At 53.0% G+C, this 14,356-nt stretch overlaps 6 protein-coding genes across 6 annotated transcripts; 3 read left to right on the top strand and 3 right to left on the bottom strand.

Moving 5' to 3' along the window:
- Nucleotides 1-224: 224 nt before the first annotated feature.
- On the top strand, nucleotides 225-873 carry STEHIDRAFT_106718 (uncharacterized protein; the record flags this gene model as incomplete). The annotated part of the gene is made up of 5 exons (XM_007298598.1): nucleotides 225-270; nucleotides 337-340; nucleotides 401-472; nucleotides 545-638; nucleotides 724-873. 5 exons carry the CDS (start codon nucleotides 225-227, stop codon nucleotides 871-873), a joined length of 366 nt encoding a protein of 121 aa, XP_007298660.1.
- Nucleotides 874-1,232: 359 nt separating this feature from the next.
- STEHIDRAFT_143543 (uncharacterized protein) lies at nucleotides 1,233-3,948 on the bottom strand. Its single transcript, XM_007298597.1, has 8 exons — nucleotides 3,620-3,948; nucleotides 3,506-3,540; nucleotides 3,292-3,449; nucleotides 3,135-3,227; nucleotides 3,024-3,075; nucleotides 2,805-2,960; nucleotides 2,451-2,688; nucleotides 1,233-2,395 (listed from the first exon to the last, which is right to left on the bottom strand). Exons 1-8 carry the CDS (start codon nucleotides 3,726-3,728, stop codon nucleotides 1,929-1,931), a joined length of 1,308 nt encoding a protein of 435 aa, XP_007298659.1. The 5' UTR covers nucleotides 3,729-3,948; the 3' UTR covers nucleotides 1,233-1,928.
- Nucleotides 3,949-4,399: 451 nt separating this feature from the next.
- Nucleotides 4,400-6,280, bottom strand: STEHIDRAFT_151439 (uncharacterized protein; the record flags this gene model as incomplete). The annotated part of the gene is made up of 1 exon (XM_007298596.1): nucleotides 4,400-6,280. The coding sequence occupies one exon, from the start codon at nucleotides 6,278-6,280 to the stop codon at nucleotides 4,400-4,402; it is 1,881 nt and encodes a 626-aa protein (XP_007298658.1).
- Nucleotides 6,281-6,956: 676 nt separating this feature from the next.
- Nucleotides 6,957-8,226, top strand: STEHIDRAFT_143542 (ribosomal protein L13e). The gene is made up of 5 exons (XM_007298595.1): nucleotides 6,957-7,014; nucleotides 7,207-7,236; nucleotides 7,300-7,694; nucleotides 7,764-7,940; nucleotides 8,005-8,226. The coding sequence occupies exons 2-5, from the start codon at nucleotides 7,215-7,217 to the stop codon at nucleotides 8,035-8,037; spliced, it is 627 nt and encodes a 208-aa protein (XP_007298657.1). The 5' UTR covers nucleotides 6,957-7,014; nucleotides 7,207-7,214; the 3' UTR covers nucleotides 8,038-8,226.
- Nucleotides 8,227-8,710: 484 nt separating this feature from the next.
- STEHIDRAFT_88813 (fatty acid/sphingolipid desaturase) lies at nucleotides 8,711-11,108 on the bottom strand. The gene is made up of 5 exons (XM_007298182.1): nucleotides 10,235-11,108; nucleotides 10,153-10,171; nucleotides 10,080-10,101; nucleotides 9,346-9,724; nucleotides 8,711-9,255 (listed from the first exon to the last, which is right to left on the bottom strand). Exons 1-5 carry the CDS (start codon nucleotides 11,039-11,041, stop codon nucleotides 8,890-8,892), a joined length of 1,593 nt encoding a protein of 530 aa, XP_007298244.1. The 5' UTR covers nucleotides 11,042-11,108; the 3' UTR covers nucleotides 8,711-8,889.
- A 187-nt stretch (nucleotides 11,109-11,295) lies between these two features.
- On the top strand, nucleotides 11,296-13,980 carry STEHIDRAFT_143540 (uncharacterized protein). Its single transcript, XM_007298594.1, has 3 exons — nucleotides 11,296-11,800; nucleotides 11,876-12,060; nucleotides 12,137-13,980. Exons 1-3 carry the CDS (start codon nucleotides 11,505-11,507, stop codon nucleotides 13,075-13,077), a joined length of 1,422 nt encoding a protein of 473 aa, XP_007298656.1. The 5' UTR covers nucleotides 11,296-11,504; the 3' UTR covers nucleotides 13,078-13,980.
- Nucleotides 13,981-14,356: the final 376 nt, after the last annotated feature.

The raw sequence follows: 14,356 nt of genomic DNA, 5'->3' as shown, positions 1-14,356 counted from the left end.
TGAGCCAGATACTTGGGTTCCCCGGATCTCTTCGTGAAAGTGCTGGTCTAGGGTTAGGGTCGTCACTCCCCGCTTGACCAGTTCGGTCCGGAACGGTCTTAGACTTTCACACTCTTGCTCAGGTTCACTTTCTCCTCTGGACTTTCTTTCCGTGCTTAGGAGTGCCACCATTGAATTTTATCACATTCAAATATCTCCCGTACTGACAGAAACCTTGGACAAACATGGCTCACAATCCTCGCGTCCAAGGACCCTCAATTTTCGAAAAGAGTGAGCGTCCATTCTTCTACGAATATATGTTACATCCCTCTCACATCTAATCATGACGTCGTGTAGTGAAGTGAGCCTGTCCTCATCCATAAATTTCTGCTTTTCTTCATGATCTTATGCTTGTCTGCAGGATGGGTGCCCTGATGGGTGGTGGTGTGGGTCTCACCATTGGCTTCATCTTTGGATCCTATAGTATCCTCCGGTGCGTTGTCTTATTCTCGTCTTACGCATAGCGTGTGCTCGGCTGACCCGTAAAACCTCTTCTGTTTCATAGAGGCGGAGCAGGTCCACGCGGTGCCCTCGCCACACTTTCACAATACATGCTCAGCAGCGCAGCCACCTTCTCATTTTTCCTCTCCGTCGGTTCCGTGCGTCTTCCTTCTCTATCTCCTCCCCATATCTTACCAGCGTCTCAACGCTGTGTTTGACATTGCCTCACTTGTCGTGCTACAGGTCATCCGAAACGACTCCCTCATGCCTCCCCACCTCGAAGCCGCTCGCCTCCAAATGCTCCCACCAACAATCCGGTCACGAGCCGAGGGCGCCACTCTGATCCGTTCACGATGGCAAGCCGAGCGCGAAAAACTCCGGTCACAGTCATAACTTTGAACTCTTCGGCCACTGGTTAGCCAGCTTAACGAAGCCTTCACCCACCCCTCATACTCCATACTCGTAACCCATCCCTCAGACAGTCACCACAACTCACTCTTGCTCTGGTGTCGACTGTTGATGGGAAACATTACATGTGCTTTTATTGTCCTAAAATGCGATTTTGATTACCACCGTTGCTCCCCATGATAATGCATGAGTGCCGAATACGTGTCTGACGTTGGGAAGTTTGTATACGGTTACTGACGACGTCCTCCGGGTTACTATCGAAGTTTGCGTGGACGCGAGAGGAGAACACATCTCAGCCACCCCGGAGAGCATTCCAACAAGAGCAGTCGACTACATCGGGGGGTTGAGAACGAAATTGGGTATAGAGCGACGATACGCATGAAGTAAGCGAACAAAGTATTTGTATACTACATCGTAACAACTAGTACAGAACATGAATTTCGCCTGCTCCTTTCTCATCCCAACGATATGTCCTCTTTTCCCATTCTTAAGCGTCTTCAGGAATCAGAGTAGATTGTCTGCCTGCGTAAAGAGGTGTAAATTTCAAGGTAGCAGATGAACGGAGAGGCAGGTAAGTAGTGACAATGACGCCAAGTCTCAACGGATTGAGGATGGCACCTGGACGAAAGCGTAACTTAGTAGTGTTCCCGACCGATAGAGAGACAGAGACAGAGACGAGGAAAGAGAAGAGGATAGAGTAGATGGAATGTAGACAAGACAAGTAGAATATGGAGACGAGGTGCAATGAAGGCAGAGTTGATAAATACAGTAGAACGGATCGCATTTGTCCGAAGGGCGAGCGTGCAAGTGGCGTCGATGCCGTGCCAACATGGTTGAAAGCAATTGTATGAATAGATGCCCGTGGAACAATTGTTGTAAAATGAGTGTAAATACGTTGGAATGGCTGGAGCAAGAAATGGCAAAAACAAGGGCACAAGCAAGGGCAATATCCGGCAGTGAACAGAATATAGGCAACACAGCAGCCAGATAAAAGATAGAAAACAGCCAGCAAAGGCAGGCAAATAAGAAAATGAACCACGCTATGAGCCGCTCGAAGAAGGTGAAGGATCAGATGGATCATCCGCCCGTCGTGGCGGTGGGATTATTGGCACTTTTGAATCCGACCTTGAAGCCTGTTGTTGCGGCGTTTCGGAAGTCGGGTTCGCAAGCCCAAATCCAGGTAGAGGTCTCCTGTTCTCGCTATATGATGGTGGAAGCTCGATAAGCTCGTCTTCGTCTGCGGCGTCGGTGTGCACGATGAGACGGGGATTATACTGTGATGAAGAAGACGCGGAAGTAGCGCCCTTTCGACGGGAGCCATTGGAGGACAAGTAGCCTGCAGAGGACGATAGTCCTCCCGGTGAGGGTGGCGGGTGCGGACTGTGGATTGCAGACTCGTAGGACATTGGAGGTTCAGTGAGGGGGAACGGTGTGGGTGTTAGAGGTGTAGCATCGTAACGTCCACTGGCAAGATACGCTGTCGATCCGTGGTTACTTGAGTAATCTCCTAATGCGAATCGTTATAAGTATTCCATATACTGATTGGCAACACATGAGCATACCGTTCAGGTCCATCAGATGCTGCCTACGGCGGTTTTGTTGCCGCTTGCGATAGAAGAACCAGACGAGTGCGAGAAGGGCAGCTATACCAGCAACAACGCCAGCAATAGCGCCACCGACGGCAGCTCCTGACACTCCTGACGAACTCGAACTTGAAGAACCGGTCGAGGTTGGAACTGGCGTCATAGTGGAAGAAGGAGATGTTGAATTCAGACACGAAGAGTCCGAAGATGCTGTAACCTGTAGAAACAAATGTCGTTCAGATCCAAACATAGGAGGCAAAGTTTCCGTGGTCCCGGTGATTGTATCGCCGCAACTCTGAAACGCCGTCGCCAAGCCATGGAAATCGAACGTACCTCCAGAACATTCGAAACGCCTCCTAAGTTACCCTGGGAATCTGACAAGAAGAACACGAGGTCGTTTCCGGCGGCAACATCGACAGTCCAATCGTACGAGGCGTCGGAACTTTTGGGAGGAGTGAGACTCAGGCCTGTCCCACCTGGTATAACAGCCTGTGCGCAGATACAACACCGAGTGAGCCATGCAAAGCAGCGGAGTATGGGAAGTCATCATACGTTGATCGTTATAGGCTGAACAGCAGATGAATAGCCACTGAAGGTGTATGTTCTGCGAGATGCCTATGTTAACCGTCTTCTCCAACAAATGAAGGGAGAATTCGTTCTTACCTGCATTGTGCCAATGCAGAATTCAGTTCATACACGAAGGTTGGTGTTGGGTCTGTCGTGTTACAAGCGCTGCTTGAATTCGAGGCAACGGTCCTATATGGAAAAATGTCGACCAGATGAATCTCTTTTCGCCACCTGCAAGAGGAAACGTGATTACAGTAGCTCAGAGGTCCCACCGGTATTCCAACCTGTCGCATCGGACATGGAGAGCAAGACTTGCGTCTTTGCAGCGACGAGCAGCTGAAAAGTGTACGATCCTTTCCCATTGCTGTAGGCAGAGTCGGAGATGTTATGGATCCGCTGTGTGCCAAAAACCTTCGGGGGTGGCGTTTGAGGAACTATTCTTATCTGCGAGCTAAAAATGTACGCACTGGGAGGACCTCTAGAGTGTAGGGCGCGGTGCCGCCTAATGTCGCGTTACGAGAAAGAAATCGTATAGGAGTTCGGGGTGGTTTCAATTTACTAAAATTGCTAAATGTTCTCACCTGACCATGTAACAGTTAAGTCACCACACTCGGAGGGCGTGCCAGCGTCAAAATTGAAAGCGCTGGCGATGGCAGACGCCCCCAGAGCAACCAAAATCCTTCCCAACATTTGTACTGGTGTAAGCACACGGTCGACGTGGTTTCTTCGTGTCGAGTGGGGCCAGTGTACGCTCCAGCTATTTGCTGGCGTTGAAAGACACCGTACCAAAGAGAATAGAGAAAAAACGGAGGAGGCTGTCGCGAACGATTGACAGACGACGAACGGCGGAGAAAGGAAGTGGGAGGGAGCGTAGCGGATATGATCAGAAGCAAGAGCTGGGGGCGGTTCGGCTCGAGTTACGCGCAGGTGACAGACGGCGATCGAGGACTTAAGTTACTGCAGCCGACAAGTAGCTGTGCCACCTGTACGTTTGCGCCACTTGCTTGCCTTCCCCACAACCAACGCTCTGCATTCGACTGATGCCAGACTACATACCAGTGCAATACATTGATCTTTGTCCTCCTGCAAACATTGATACTGTATGCACAACCACTCCATACGCAAGCAATTTCAACGCAAAAAATATGCGGATGTGTCACTCGCAGCAGCTGCTGCGTCGAAGTCATATCTACATTGACACAAAAAAACACCAGCCTACACGCGAGCATCTAGAACAGTGAACATGCCCTGAGCATTGAGGACTTGGGTGAGATCTCAACATAACCCCAACTAGAATAGCAGCGGCCATCAAAATGCACAGCCGAACCCAGATACTGCTGCAACACCGCTCAGTGCGCACTTCAACCTCTCCAAGGAGGCCGCCACACGGCCTTCACCATCTTCTCGATCGCCCTCAACCCTCCCTTCTTCCGTGCAGTCTCACTTCCAGTAGTCCTCCCAGTATCAACGGCATCCTTATTGGATGCACGGGCGAAGAGTGACCAAGAAAAGGCGGATGGAACAGCGTGTGTAGTTGGGCTACGGGCAGGGGATGGCGGCGGTGTCGGGAATGCACCAGGGAGAACGCGACTAGTCGGAGGACCGCAGGAATTGTGAGTACTGGCTTTGGCCGAAGGGATAGCTTCGGGGAGTGGATCTGCTATTGTGCTACAAGGTTGGATAGGGATATTCTCTTGTGGGACGGGCACTGCCGAGACAGGACGGACGTCCGAGGTCGACAAGGCCAGATTGCTCTTGTCTCGAGGCAGTGGCAGAGCCTCGGAGGCAGTGACGTCCGTTGCCGCAATCCCCGAGCGCACCAGTGGCGCAGACGTCTCTGTCGGCCACGGCGGGCGAGGGACAGCGGATGTCGACCGGCGACTGGAAAGTGTCCGTTCAGCGTGGAGCGCCGTGGAGAGAGGTTTAGGCTTGAGAGGCGAAGGCGAAGACTTATTAGACGAAGTGAGGAGTTTGGGACGGATGGGCACGATGCGGGGAGATTCTGTGGTAGGTTTAGGTGACCTTTGAACTGCACGAATGACAGGGCGAAGCTTCTTGCTGTTCGGGGTGGACTGCTTGGTGGGGGCAGAACCGTCGGGTGTAATGACCAAGGCTTCGAGGGGTCTAGGATGAAGTATAACCTGCGAATGTTCTGATTGCCTGGAGGGAGGTCTCGTAACGGGTGCAAGAGCTGTCTCTAGAGACCTTGTGGATGCCAGAGAGGTGCGAGCAGTGACTGAATGCTGTTTGGGAGCGAGGACGTTTTTCTGAGCGACGTGTTGTTTCTGCGTAGGCGTAAGAGGAAGAGCTGAAGTACGTGTACCGCTGGGACGGTCCTTGATTGCGACGGCTTGTTCTTGCTGTGACTTAGAGGGGCTCGATGCAAGCGGGGTAGGAGTAACTGAAGGCTTCCTAGGTTTGCGTTTCGCGATGACATGACGGCGGCCACCGACTACAAGTGGTACTTCGCGAGGCTTCAAGCGGATGTTCTCCTTCGAGGATTTCCGCAGACGGAGGCCCGGCGATTTCGGCACTTCGGTAGCGGTAGGTACGTTCTCCTTGGCTTTTGAAGTGGCAGTGACGCGAGCAGGTGAGAAAAGGTCCTCAGAGACGGTGGGGCGGACATTGAGCGGCCGAGAGCGTTTGCGAGGAGAGGCGGCGGCTAACTTGGGAGTACGTTGAGGTGACGGTGGGGCCCTAGGAAGAGGAGAACGTAGTTTCTTCCTAGAGGAGCTGTTCGAACCAGCGTTGACACGAGAAACAGCTAGCTTGTCCGCCTTGTCACCGATCTCGATAGCAGTACGAGCGACGCGGGTTTGAAAAGCCTGAAGCAGTTGTTGAATCTCGTCACCGCCAGTCCTCGCCGTGTGATACTGGCTGAGCGAGACAGAACTACTTCGACGAGAGATGGAAGAAGCTGGCGTGGTCGATTCTTTGCGTGCTTTTCGTCTGAGGGATCCCTTGGCTCGGCGGCTTCGCGACGCAGGAGAAGGAGAGACGGGTATGATGATAGGTTTGTCGCGGCGACGGCCAGTGGATCTCCTTGTCGAAGATGGTAGTAACTTTGTGGGGGTAGAGTGTATCGTAGCTTGGGTATCTCTGTAGATGTTGAGCTGAGAAGATTTGTCTGCAAGAGGCCTGGCGGAAGTTATACGAGCGAGGTATGCGGCGCTTTGTTGTCTCGATAACGTCCGCTGTTCCCTGCGAGAGGGCTCCCTAGGTCGCGGAGCGCACTTAGGCATGACGACCAAGCTTAACAGAGGTAGAGACCCAAGCTTGCGACCAGCGGGGACGTCGTAGATGGGATGGTGGAGCAAGAAATGGAACGAACCGAGAAAGGTGAACTTGATGTGACGCGACGTAGAAGGCCGTCACGTCGAGGTCACAGGCCCTCACAGGCCTTCTACAATTCGTTGAAGTCAATAGCAGCATATTCACCCAGTGTATTCTTTCCATTTATTGGTGGAGAAGTGTAGCAGCGTAGAAACCAGAAACCAGAAGGCGTTTTGCACGTTCGAAGTGCAGTCTGGAGAGAGGGAGAACCATCACCGCCTATATGGATAGTACGAGACAAGCTCCAGGTAAAGCTTCGTTGAGATCCTCCAAAAAAGACTTAAGTACAGCGGCGTACAGTCTCTCGAAAGGAAGATCCAAACTGTCTGGAGTCTGGAAGGCAATGCAGGAGTAGGATGTCAGAGCCGCGTATTCGCCACGGCGCTCTTTCGATATCACGACAGTCGGTTCATGAGCGTTTTGGGTTAATTGCACAATACAGAGAAGCTTCATGGAACTTGATACTGGTAGAAACGAGGAAGGAGAAGGCCATCGCCAGAGAGAGCCTGACGCGACGTGTCTGAGAGGTTCGGCGGCTGGACTTCGTTGGATGTTGCAGTGCGGGAATTGCCGAAGCCAGCCACACGGATTCGTCGTCCTTTCGTTGCTCATCGCTCCCGACGACGACAACACTCCCTTCAAGGTCAGTACGCCCTACAGAATGCTCGTCCGGCGTCCGAACGACACGTCTGGACGTATCCAGATGCGTTTAGCCCGTTTCAACGAGCGCAATCGGACGGATGGTCGAACGGACGACCGGATGCACCTCTGCTCTCTTTTCTTATGAACCGCTGAAAGACCGTCCTGCTGACCCCCATCACCATCTTTCCTACAGACTAAAACATGGGTTTCGGGAAAAACAACGGTTTGTATCATCCACTTTAACTGTATCAGAAGTACGGAGGAATTGACCTCTGACAACCTTCAGTTCTCCACGACAACCATTTCCGCAAGGACTGGCAGCGCCGAGTCAAGACCTGGTTCGACCAGCCCGGCCGCAAGCTTCGCCGTCGTCAGGCCCGTAAGGCCAAGGCCGCTGCTCTCGGTGTCCGCCCCATCGCCTCCCTCCGCCCCGCCGTCCGTGGACAGACTGTCCGCTACAACATCAAGATCCGTGAGGGTCGTGGATTCACCCTTGCTGAGCTCAAGGAGGCCGGTATTGGCAGGAAGGCTGCGCGTGGTGTTGGTATCGTGGTTGACCACAGGCGCAGGAACTTGAGCGTGGAGGGAAAGCAGTTGAACGTTGAGAGGCTGAAGGCGTACAAGGAGAGGTTGGTCGTCTTCCCCCGGAAAGCCGGCAAGCCCAAGAAGGGCGACTCATCGGTACGTTCATCTCTGCTCGTTCTCAAATGTTATGTGATCGTGACCTGGGCCATTTTGGCGCCGTAACAGGCTGAGGAACTCACCGCCGAGACCACTCGTGCCGCCGTTGCTCTCCCCGACCCCTACGTTGCCGAAGCACCCCGCAAAATCACCGACGAGGAGCGGGAATTCTCTGCGTACAAGACACTCCGCAACGCTCGCGCAGAGTCGAGGTACGAGGGTGCCCGCAAGGCCCGCGCTGCCAAGGTTCGTGTGCTCTCCTTATCAACATTCCCCGCGCCCTCTAACATCGTTTATCCATCCTTTGTAGAAGGAGGAGGAGGAGGCTGCCAAGAAGAAGTAAACTACCCGCTGTACTACTTCTGCTGCCCGTCCCCACTACTTTGTCGCGTCGTCTCCTTCATTATCACATGCTCTTCGCTCTCCTTCCCACCACATGTACACTCAAAAGCTGGGTCCGACCATTATGCACCTAGGGTCTCTTGCAATACATGCGATTGTATGCACTTGAGCGAGCAGCTTGGAGGCAACCTTTAACCCATCCTCGAGCCGCGTTTCATCTGTCTCTATTCTGCAAAAAATACGTGTTGTGATGCCGAAAGTCTAGTCTCGTCTTGAGACAAAGTGTACATCTTCCAAACATCTGCTTTGCTTGTCCACCACATGGTCAAATCATTACTGGTCTTAGACGTCGACCTCAACAGGGCGAAAAGTCTTTTTGTGTTGTTGGCTTACCGACACCGGTTACCAGCATTTAACGGAAGGAAAATCAACGTTCGTCAGATAGCCCAAGCTGCGACCCGCATAATTCACTTGTGTTATATACACCTGCTGGTGCTTAGTGGATACCTTCATTGTAGACGAGGTTTAGGTGCTAGCTGACCTTGTAGCCCTGCTTCGTCTATTGACGGCTGCAGTTGGGTATTTACCACTCGACAAAGGGAGGCCTCTCCCATTTATGCCGGCTGGTTCATTTTGGCCAATGTAGCTTTCGCATTATGCTTGTGTTGTTACCTGCCGGTTTTTATTTGTCGCTAGTTCAGAGAGTAGAGGTAGTCTCCATTCTAGTTCGATCGACCGTCTAGTAGGCGATTCTATGCATTCTATGCACGAGAACCGGAGCTCGCAACCTACACTTACTCGCTTCAGCCACTATCTATCTCCGCCAACCTCACCTTCACCCCACTTCTAACTCTCAATCCCTCTTCCTCCCCATCGCATGCTCAATCTCCCTATCCGCCACCATCTTCACGATCTTCAACTGATCCGCAACGCTCTTCAACGTCCCCCTAACCTCCCCATTCCCCTCCCAAAACCCAAACTCGGCGTACTCCAGCCCCTGCTCCTTGCAGAACTCCTTAACCAAATACGACGCGTCGAGGAGGTTGTGCCGCGGGAGACGCGGGAAGAGGTGGTGCGTGACTTGGAGGTGCAGTCCGCCGTGCAGGAAGGCGAGAGAGGGGTGACAGATGACGTCGGTTGTGGTGCGGAGTTGGCGGTGGACGAAGGATTCGGTGGGGCCGAGGTCGGCGGTTGAGCGGGAGAAATGGGAGAGCACGATCTATTACATAGTGTTGTTATGAGTCAGTTTTTGGTGTACTTCAGAAAGCTGAGTGGGAGTGGGATAGGGAGGAAGGAGACGTATTCTTACTTGGACGTGTAGAGGACTGGGCACCATGTTACTGATCATGAGATATCCCAATGTTTTCCCCCACGTTCCACATCCCAATAAGACCCTTCCATACCAAAACGCCCAAACGACCAAGCCGATAATCTCACCCCACCAATACCATCTCCCTCCCTTCGCCTTCCTAGGATCGTTCCTCGTCTTCCAGAGATGCTCGTAGGAAAGGCGATAGAGGTTGAAGCGCGCGAGGGACATGATGATGTAGAAGAGCCGGTGTTGGACGGCGATGAGGTAGCGCGCGGGGAGGTCGAATGTCAGTTCGCGTTTGTAGTAGGTGGACCAGAGAGAGTTGAAGAAGGCGGGGGAGATGGCGAAGAAGGGGAGATGTTGGATGTCGGGGTCACTGTGGACATGGGAGAGAGGTTAGCATCGGTAGTGGGGACGAATTGTGTACATAGTGAAGATGGGGAGATGGCGTCGGTGGTATTGTGTTTGAAAAGTGGCACCGTGGAAGAACGGCTGTTTAGTACATTCATATGACTGATATACCTAGTCAGACCATTCGCATTCCCAATTTTGGGATTTGTGAGGCACGAGGCGTAGTAGCCATTACGAAATTGACACTACTGTGCACCAGACCACGGTGTACGGTGCCAGACCGTCGACCACATTTTGGGGTGCGACAACTGATTGGGGTGTTCTGTGCGACAAGAGCGCCTGAAGTACGAGGAACATGAGTCAAAGAAAGAGCTACCCACTGTGAAGGATGATTGGTGACGACTAGAGGCGGGTGTTAATGGTGGATAGTAGTCAATAATGATATGGACAAACCATGGTGAACGTTGTGGTTCTGTATATACACGAGCTTTTATCAACGAAATGGACTTCGTAAAGAACGAAAGGTAGTGCTCACAGCGACCCACCAGCCGACGCTCAGCCCTCCCATCCAGTTGGCAATGAATATGGCGATGGCACGATCCGTAGTCCAGTCGTGAGTGACACCGAGGTGACCGAGATCATGCACGGTAAACACGAGCTGATGCCAGAGTGCACCGAGGCAGAAGGCACTGGTCAAGAACCATTGTTTCTGGTAGAAGACATAGGCTCCAATGGCCATGATCACGTAGCGGACAATCTCGGGGCCATATCCGGTGATGTAGCGACAGTTGTAGAGCCCGGCATCGGCGATGCGTTTGTGAAGCTGCTTGTAGGCGGCAGAGTGCTGGGACTGCTGCTTTAGTGACAGAGTTGTCGGGGCTGGTTCGAGAGTAAGCGCAGACGGGCAGGTAGATGGATTGTCAGCCTTGGCAAGAAGGAGAATCTGGGATGAAGGAGACTCCTCCGAGGGTTCGTCCGAATAGAGCTCTGTGGACTCCTTGTGCCAGTGAAGCTGGCCGTCGTCGCCGATTTTTCGAATCCAGCCTGCATGGGCAGGTGGGAGCAAGGGGACCCAGCCTTCTTCACCAAGGCTAACCGTACCAATAGCGTAACCCAACATGCGTTTAAGGGTGGGATCTGAGTGAAACGCCTCGACCTCGTCCGTCGCGTCACGGCCTGTGAAGTGATGGATGGAGAGAGAACCACCAGGGTGCGCAGAGAGCCATGAGTTTGGAACGCGAATGAGCTTGTCGTGAAGAATGAAGATATTGTCGCCTGCTATGATGCGAGCAGCGACTTGCTCGCGAGTCCAACAGGGCAGGACTGTCGTGGGTACGCCCATGGTTGTAGTTGGGCTGCTCAAAGCAGTTCGCCGCGTCGCGATCGTGGCGTGATGGAAGAATGAATTGCTGAAATTAACAGCCTCCAATAGGGACCGATAAGTTGCGGATAAGTCCGGAAAGGGTAATTTGTGGGGAAATAGCTCCATGACGATTTCGGTTTTAGCCGTCGGGGCCGCCGCTCCGCCTTTGGCTCCCCCGCAACGTTTCGGTGAGCATCTACCCCGACGTCCAAGCACCGACAGCAGCTCCCCCACAACAGCACCGTTCTATCCAGCACCGACAGCGTACACAGTCGACGTCGCAGAACTTGGACCATACGCGACATTTGGGGACGCATCACGAGACGTAGCAGCCTTGGCGCGGGAAGCGGAAAGGGACAGGAACAGACTCATCGACGAGGACTGAATCAGAATTGCCTGCTTGCAGCCGCATTTTCCGTCGCCCTTCTCCGTTATCGACAGCATGCCTACCTCGACAACCCGCGCAGCCATCTCAACCACAGCTCCGAACCACTCCAGGCTCCGCTCCCAGTCCGACCCCTTCTCAGACCCTGCCTACGCCGTCCCGCCCGCCCCGCCCCCCAAGTCAGGCTCCACGCCAACCAAGTCGACCCACCGCTCCCACCAGTCTCACAACACCCCCCAGCGCTCGAGAGCGAGGGATCCAGTCATGGAGGCAGTCAAGGACACCGTCGTATACCGTTCATCCAGCGAGCAACAGCGCTCTCGTCCTTCTACTGGCAGGAGCAACACGAATGTGTAAGTCATCACTCCTTGATCCGCCGACTCAGCAGAAGCTCACAGCTTCCCCGCGATCTCTTCTCTGCTTCCTAGAAACTACCCCACGACAGCCCCGGTCAGGCCCATGGCCACCACCACCCGTCGCTCGCACTCCGATGACTCCGTTCGCCAGGCAGCCGCCGTAGAGAAAGCAAAGGCCGCCGGTCGCAAACCAGCCAAGAAGGGCTCCACCCATGCAGATGTCATTGATAGGCTCGATTTCACCGGTGTTGGTCCCAGTGCGTCTTGATTTTCGGTTTTCTGTATTTCTTTTATTCCCAATGGCTAACTCCGTCCATCATTCCATATCTCCAGTGTTCCACCATGATGGTCCATTCGATGCTTGCGCCCCCTCTCGCAACCGCCATCGCACGAAGGCGCCAATGTATTCTTGGACGGGCGTAAACCCTGAAGACGCCCAGGTGGCGGCAAAGTACCGCGATGTTCAGCAAGGCGGGCTTGATCACCCTGGCCTCGAAGGCCCTTACGCTGCGGCATCTAAAGCTCCTGCCTCTCCGTACTATCCAGAGCCGCCGAAGAAGCAGGTTGACGCCATCGCCGAAGCTTGGGGTATGCATGAGCCGGAGCCTTACGAAGAGTTTTTCGCTGGTGGTGACGCTAGGACTCGTGAGGAAGAGATGGCCGCGTATGAGAGTAAGCACGCACACGGAAGAGATCGTCGTCCCGATCCCGCCGGTCGTCGTCCTACCAAGCGTGGCGCCATTCCCCCTCCTCAACCCATCTTCGTTGAGCCCGAGCTGCGAGGAATCGATGGCGAGGTGCCCCCTTCGCCTCCGTTGTCGGGCTCTCCCGGCGTCAGGCGCAACAAATCTCTCATGCACCGTATCCGCAAGATGCGTGACGCTCCCAACGTCCCCGTAGGATATGACGAGGGTGCAGCCAATGGTGAGGCTTCACCAACCTCATCTTCTGAGGGACATGCTGTCCCCTCGTCTGGTCGTCCCACCCATCGCACTCAAAATTCTATCCTAGGACGATTCGGCCGCCCCGGCCGCGAAGATAACCTATCGCCAGCATCTGACCGTAGCGAACCATTCATCTACGTCGAGGATCCCAAGGACAAGGAGTTGCCTGCCACGCCCTATGGGCACGCCCAGGCCCAGCACCCAGGATATTTTGACGATTACCCCGTCAGTGGACCAGCGGTTTCTCCGGGCGGTGCGAATGGTGGGCTTGGGAGGAAGACGAGCTTGATGAACAGGGTGAAGGGCGTTGTGCGGGGAGGTGCAAAGTAGGTGGGGCCGATGAATGGCCGATGATGACGATTGTCGATGGATGCCGATGATACGGGTCGTTCCCAATGATGATGCCCGTTGGACTTTTCGTGCATTGCACGGTGCGATTCGGCACAATATGATAATTCCCTTGTTCCGTTTGCCTAGTGTTTCTCCCTTTCCTTCTACTCGATTTGTTTGATGAATTCATGTTTTAACTTTCTTTTCGGCTCCATCCTCCATGAATTCTTCGTTTATTGGTGACTCTACGGTCCCTTATGATGGCCTTTTGGTCTTTTTTCCCTATCTTGTCTTTGCTTTCTCCCAGCGACTTCAATAGATGTGGACGGATCTTCATGGCGCGTCGATCTTTGGCCTTGTCTCTGTACATAAATCGCGTTGGCGTCCTCGTCTACCCTTTTCGTTGCGCGCCAGCGTTTATACACCCTTAGTACTTTGGAGCGTTGTTGAGCCTCTTCATTCTCTTTATTTGCCTCCTGCCGACTTTCGTATCTGTATCCCAAATTTCTTTCTCCCTCGCGAAGCCTGTGTTTCAGTTGTCGACTACTTAGCTTCGCCCATCCATAGCTTCGAATTCTTCCCGTATTTGACACCCTCTTTCAGTATATTCCAATATTCCAATGACAACCCCGCAACTCTTACTCCCAGCTCTTAGCTATGAAATACCTATTTTTTTTCTTCCAGTGTGTCCACCTTCGTATTTCGTGTCCGTACGTCCGTCCTTCGTCTGCATTTGCGCCTGTCTACCCTGTGTCTGTTCTGTATATCTTCCATCCACCCCGTTCAGAAATGTACCCGTACGTCTATTATCTGTGTCTGTCCGTCTGTCCTCGAAGTCGTTTTCACAATTTGAGTCTGATCTCTCGTGTAGGTTCCGATAATATGAATCGATATAGTAGCCTGTCTATCCGTCGAGTTTTCTGAGATTTCTTCTTCTAACTTTTTGCCTTCTTGGTGGAAATATCTGTTCTACGTTTCGAAGTTATCTTTTTGTCTTGCCGTGATGATTCAGAGCCCTTGCGTATCTTCGTGGTGGTGGTTCTTTGATGTGGGGGTTGTCAAGTATAAGTAGTACGAGCTTGAGTACGATTGAATAGGAATGTGAATATGTTTGTCTGAAAATCGAAGGATATTCCAATATTTGTTCTTGCAGCACACGGGGAAGTCGGGGGTAGTTCTTTGGCTGGAACAAGACAAGAACGTGTGTCGGGTCAATAAGGACTCCTGACGGTGAGACTGGTAGCGATGCGATAGTGGGAACGTAGATACAACGACGGGT

The sequence above is a fragment of the Stereum hirsutum genome, assembly GCF_000264905.1.
Source record: "Stereum hirsutum FP-91666 SS1 unplaced genomic scaffold STEHIscaffold_1, whole genome shotgun sequence".
Lineage (NCBI taxonomy): Eukaryota > Fungi > Basidiomycota > Agaricomycetes > Russulales > Stereaceae > Stereum > Stereum hirsutum.
Note: the sequence above shows the minus strand (reverse complement) of the source record. Positions and strands in the feature narration are given on the sequence as shown.

Coding starts and splice junctions, on each gene's coding strand:
- STEHIDRAFT_143543 (XM_007298597.1), bottom strand. CDS start 3,728: ATGTTGGGAAGGATTTTGGTTGCTCTGGGGGCGTCTGCCATCGCCAGC. Junction 2,961..3,023: donor TTCAGCCTATAACGATCAAC/GTATGATGACTT, acceptor ATCTGCGCACAG/GCTGTTATACCAGGTGGGAC. Junction 2,396..2,450: donor GCATCTGATGGACCTGAACG/GTATGCTCATGT, acceptor GATTCGCATTAG/GAGATTACTCAAGTAACCAC.
- STEHIDRAFT_143542 (XM_007298595.1), top strand. CDS start 7,215: ATGGGTTTCGGGAAAAACAACG. Junction 7,695..7,763: donor CCAAGAAGGGCGACTCATCG/GTACGTTCATCT, acceptor GCGCCGTAACAG/GCTGAGGAACTCACCGCCGA. Junction 7,941..8,004: donor GCAAGGCCCGCGCTGCCAAG/GTTCGTGTGCTC, acceptor CATCCTTTGTAG/AAGGAGGAGGAGGAGGCTGC.
- STEHIDRAFT_88813 (XM_007298182.1), bottom strand. CDS start 11,041: ATGGGCGTACCCACGACAGTCCTGCCCTGTTGGACTCGCGAGCAAGTC. Junction 9,725..10,079: donor GTCACCAATCATCCTTCACA/GTGGGTAGCTCT, acceptor CCATGTCCACAG/TGACCCCGACATCCAACATC. Junction 9,256..9,345: donor CCAGTCCTCTACACGTCCAA/GTAAGAATACGT, acceptor ACTATGTAATAG/ATCGTGCTCTCCCATTTCTC.
- STEHIDRAFT_143540 (XM_007298594.1), top strand. CDS start 11,505: ATGCCTACCTCGACAACCCGCGCAGCCATCTCAACCACAGCTCCGAAC. Junction 11,801..11,875: donor GGCAGGAGCAACACGAATGT/GTAAGTCATCAC, acceptor TCTGCTTCCTAG/AAACTACCCCACGACAGCCC. Junction 12,061..12,136: donor TTTCACCGGTGTTGGTCCCA/GTGCGTCTTGAT, acceptor CCATATCTCCAG/TGTTCCACCATGATGGTCCA.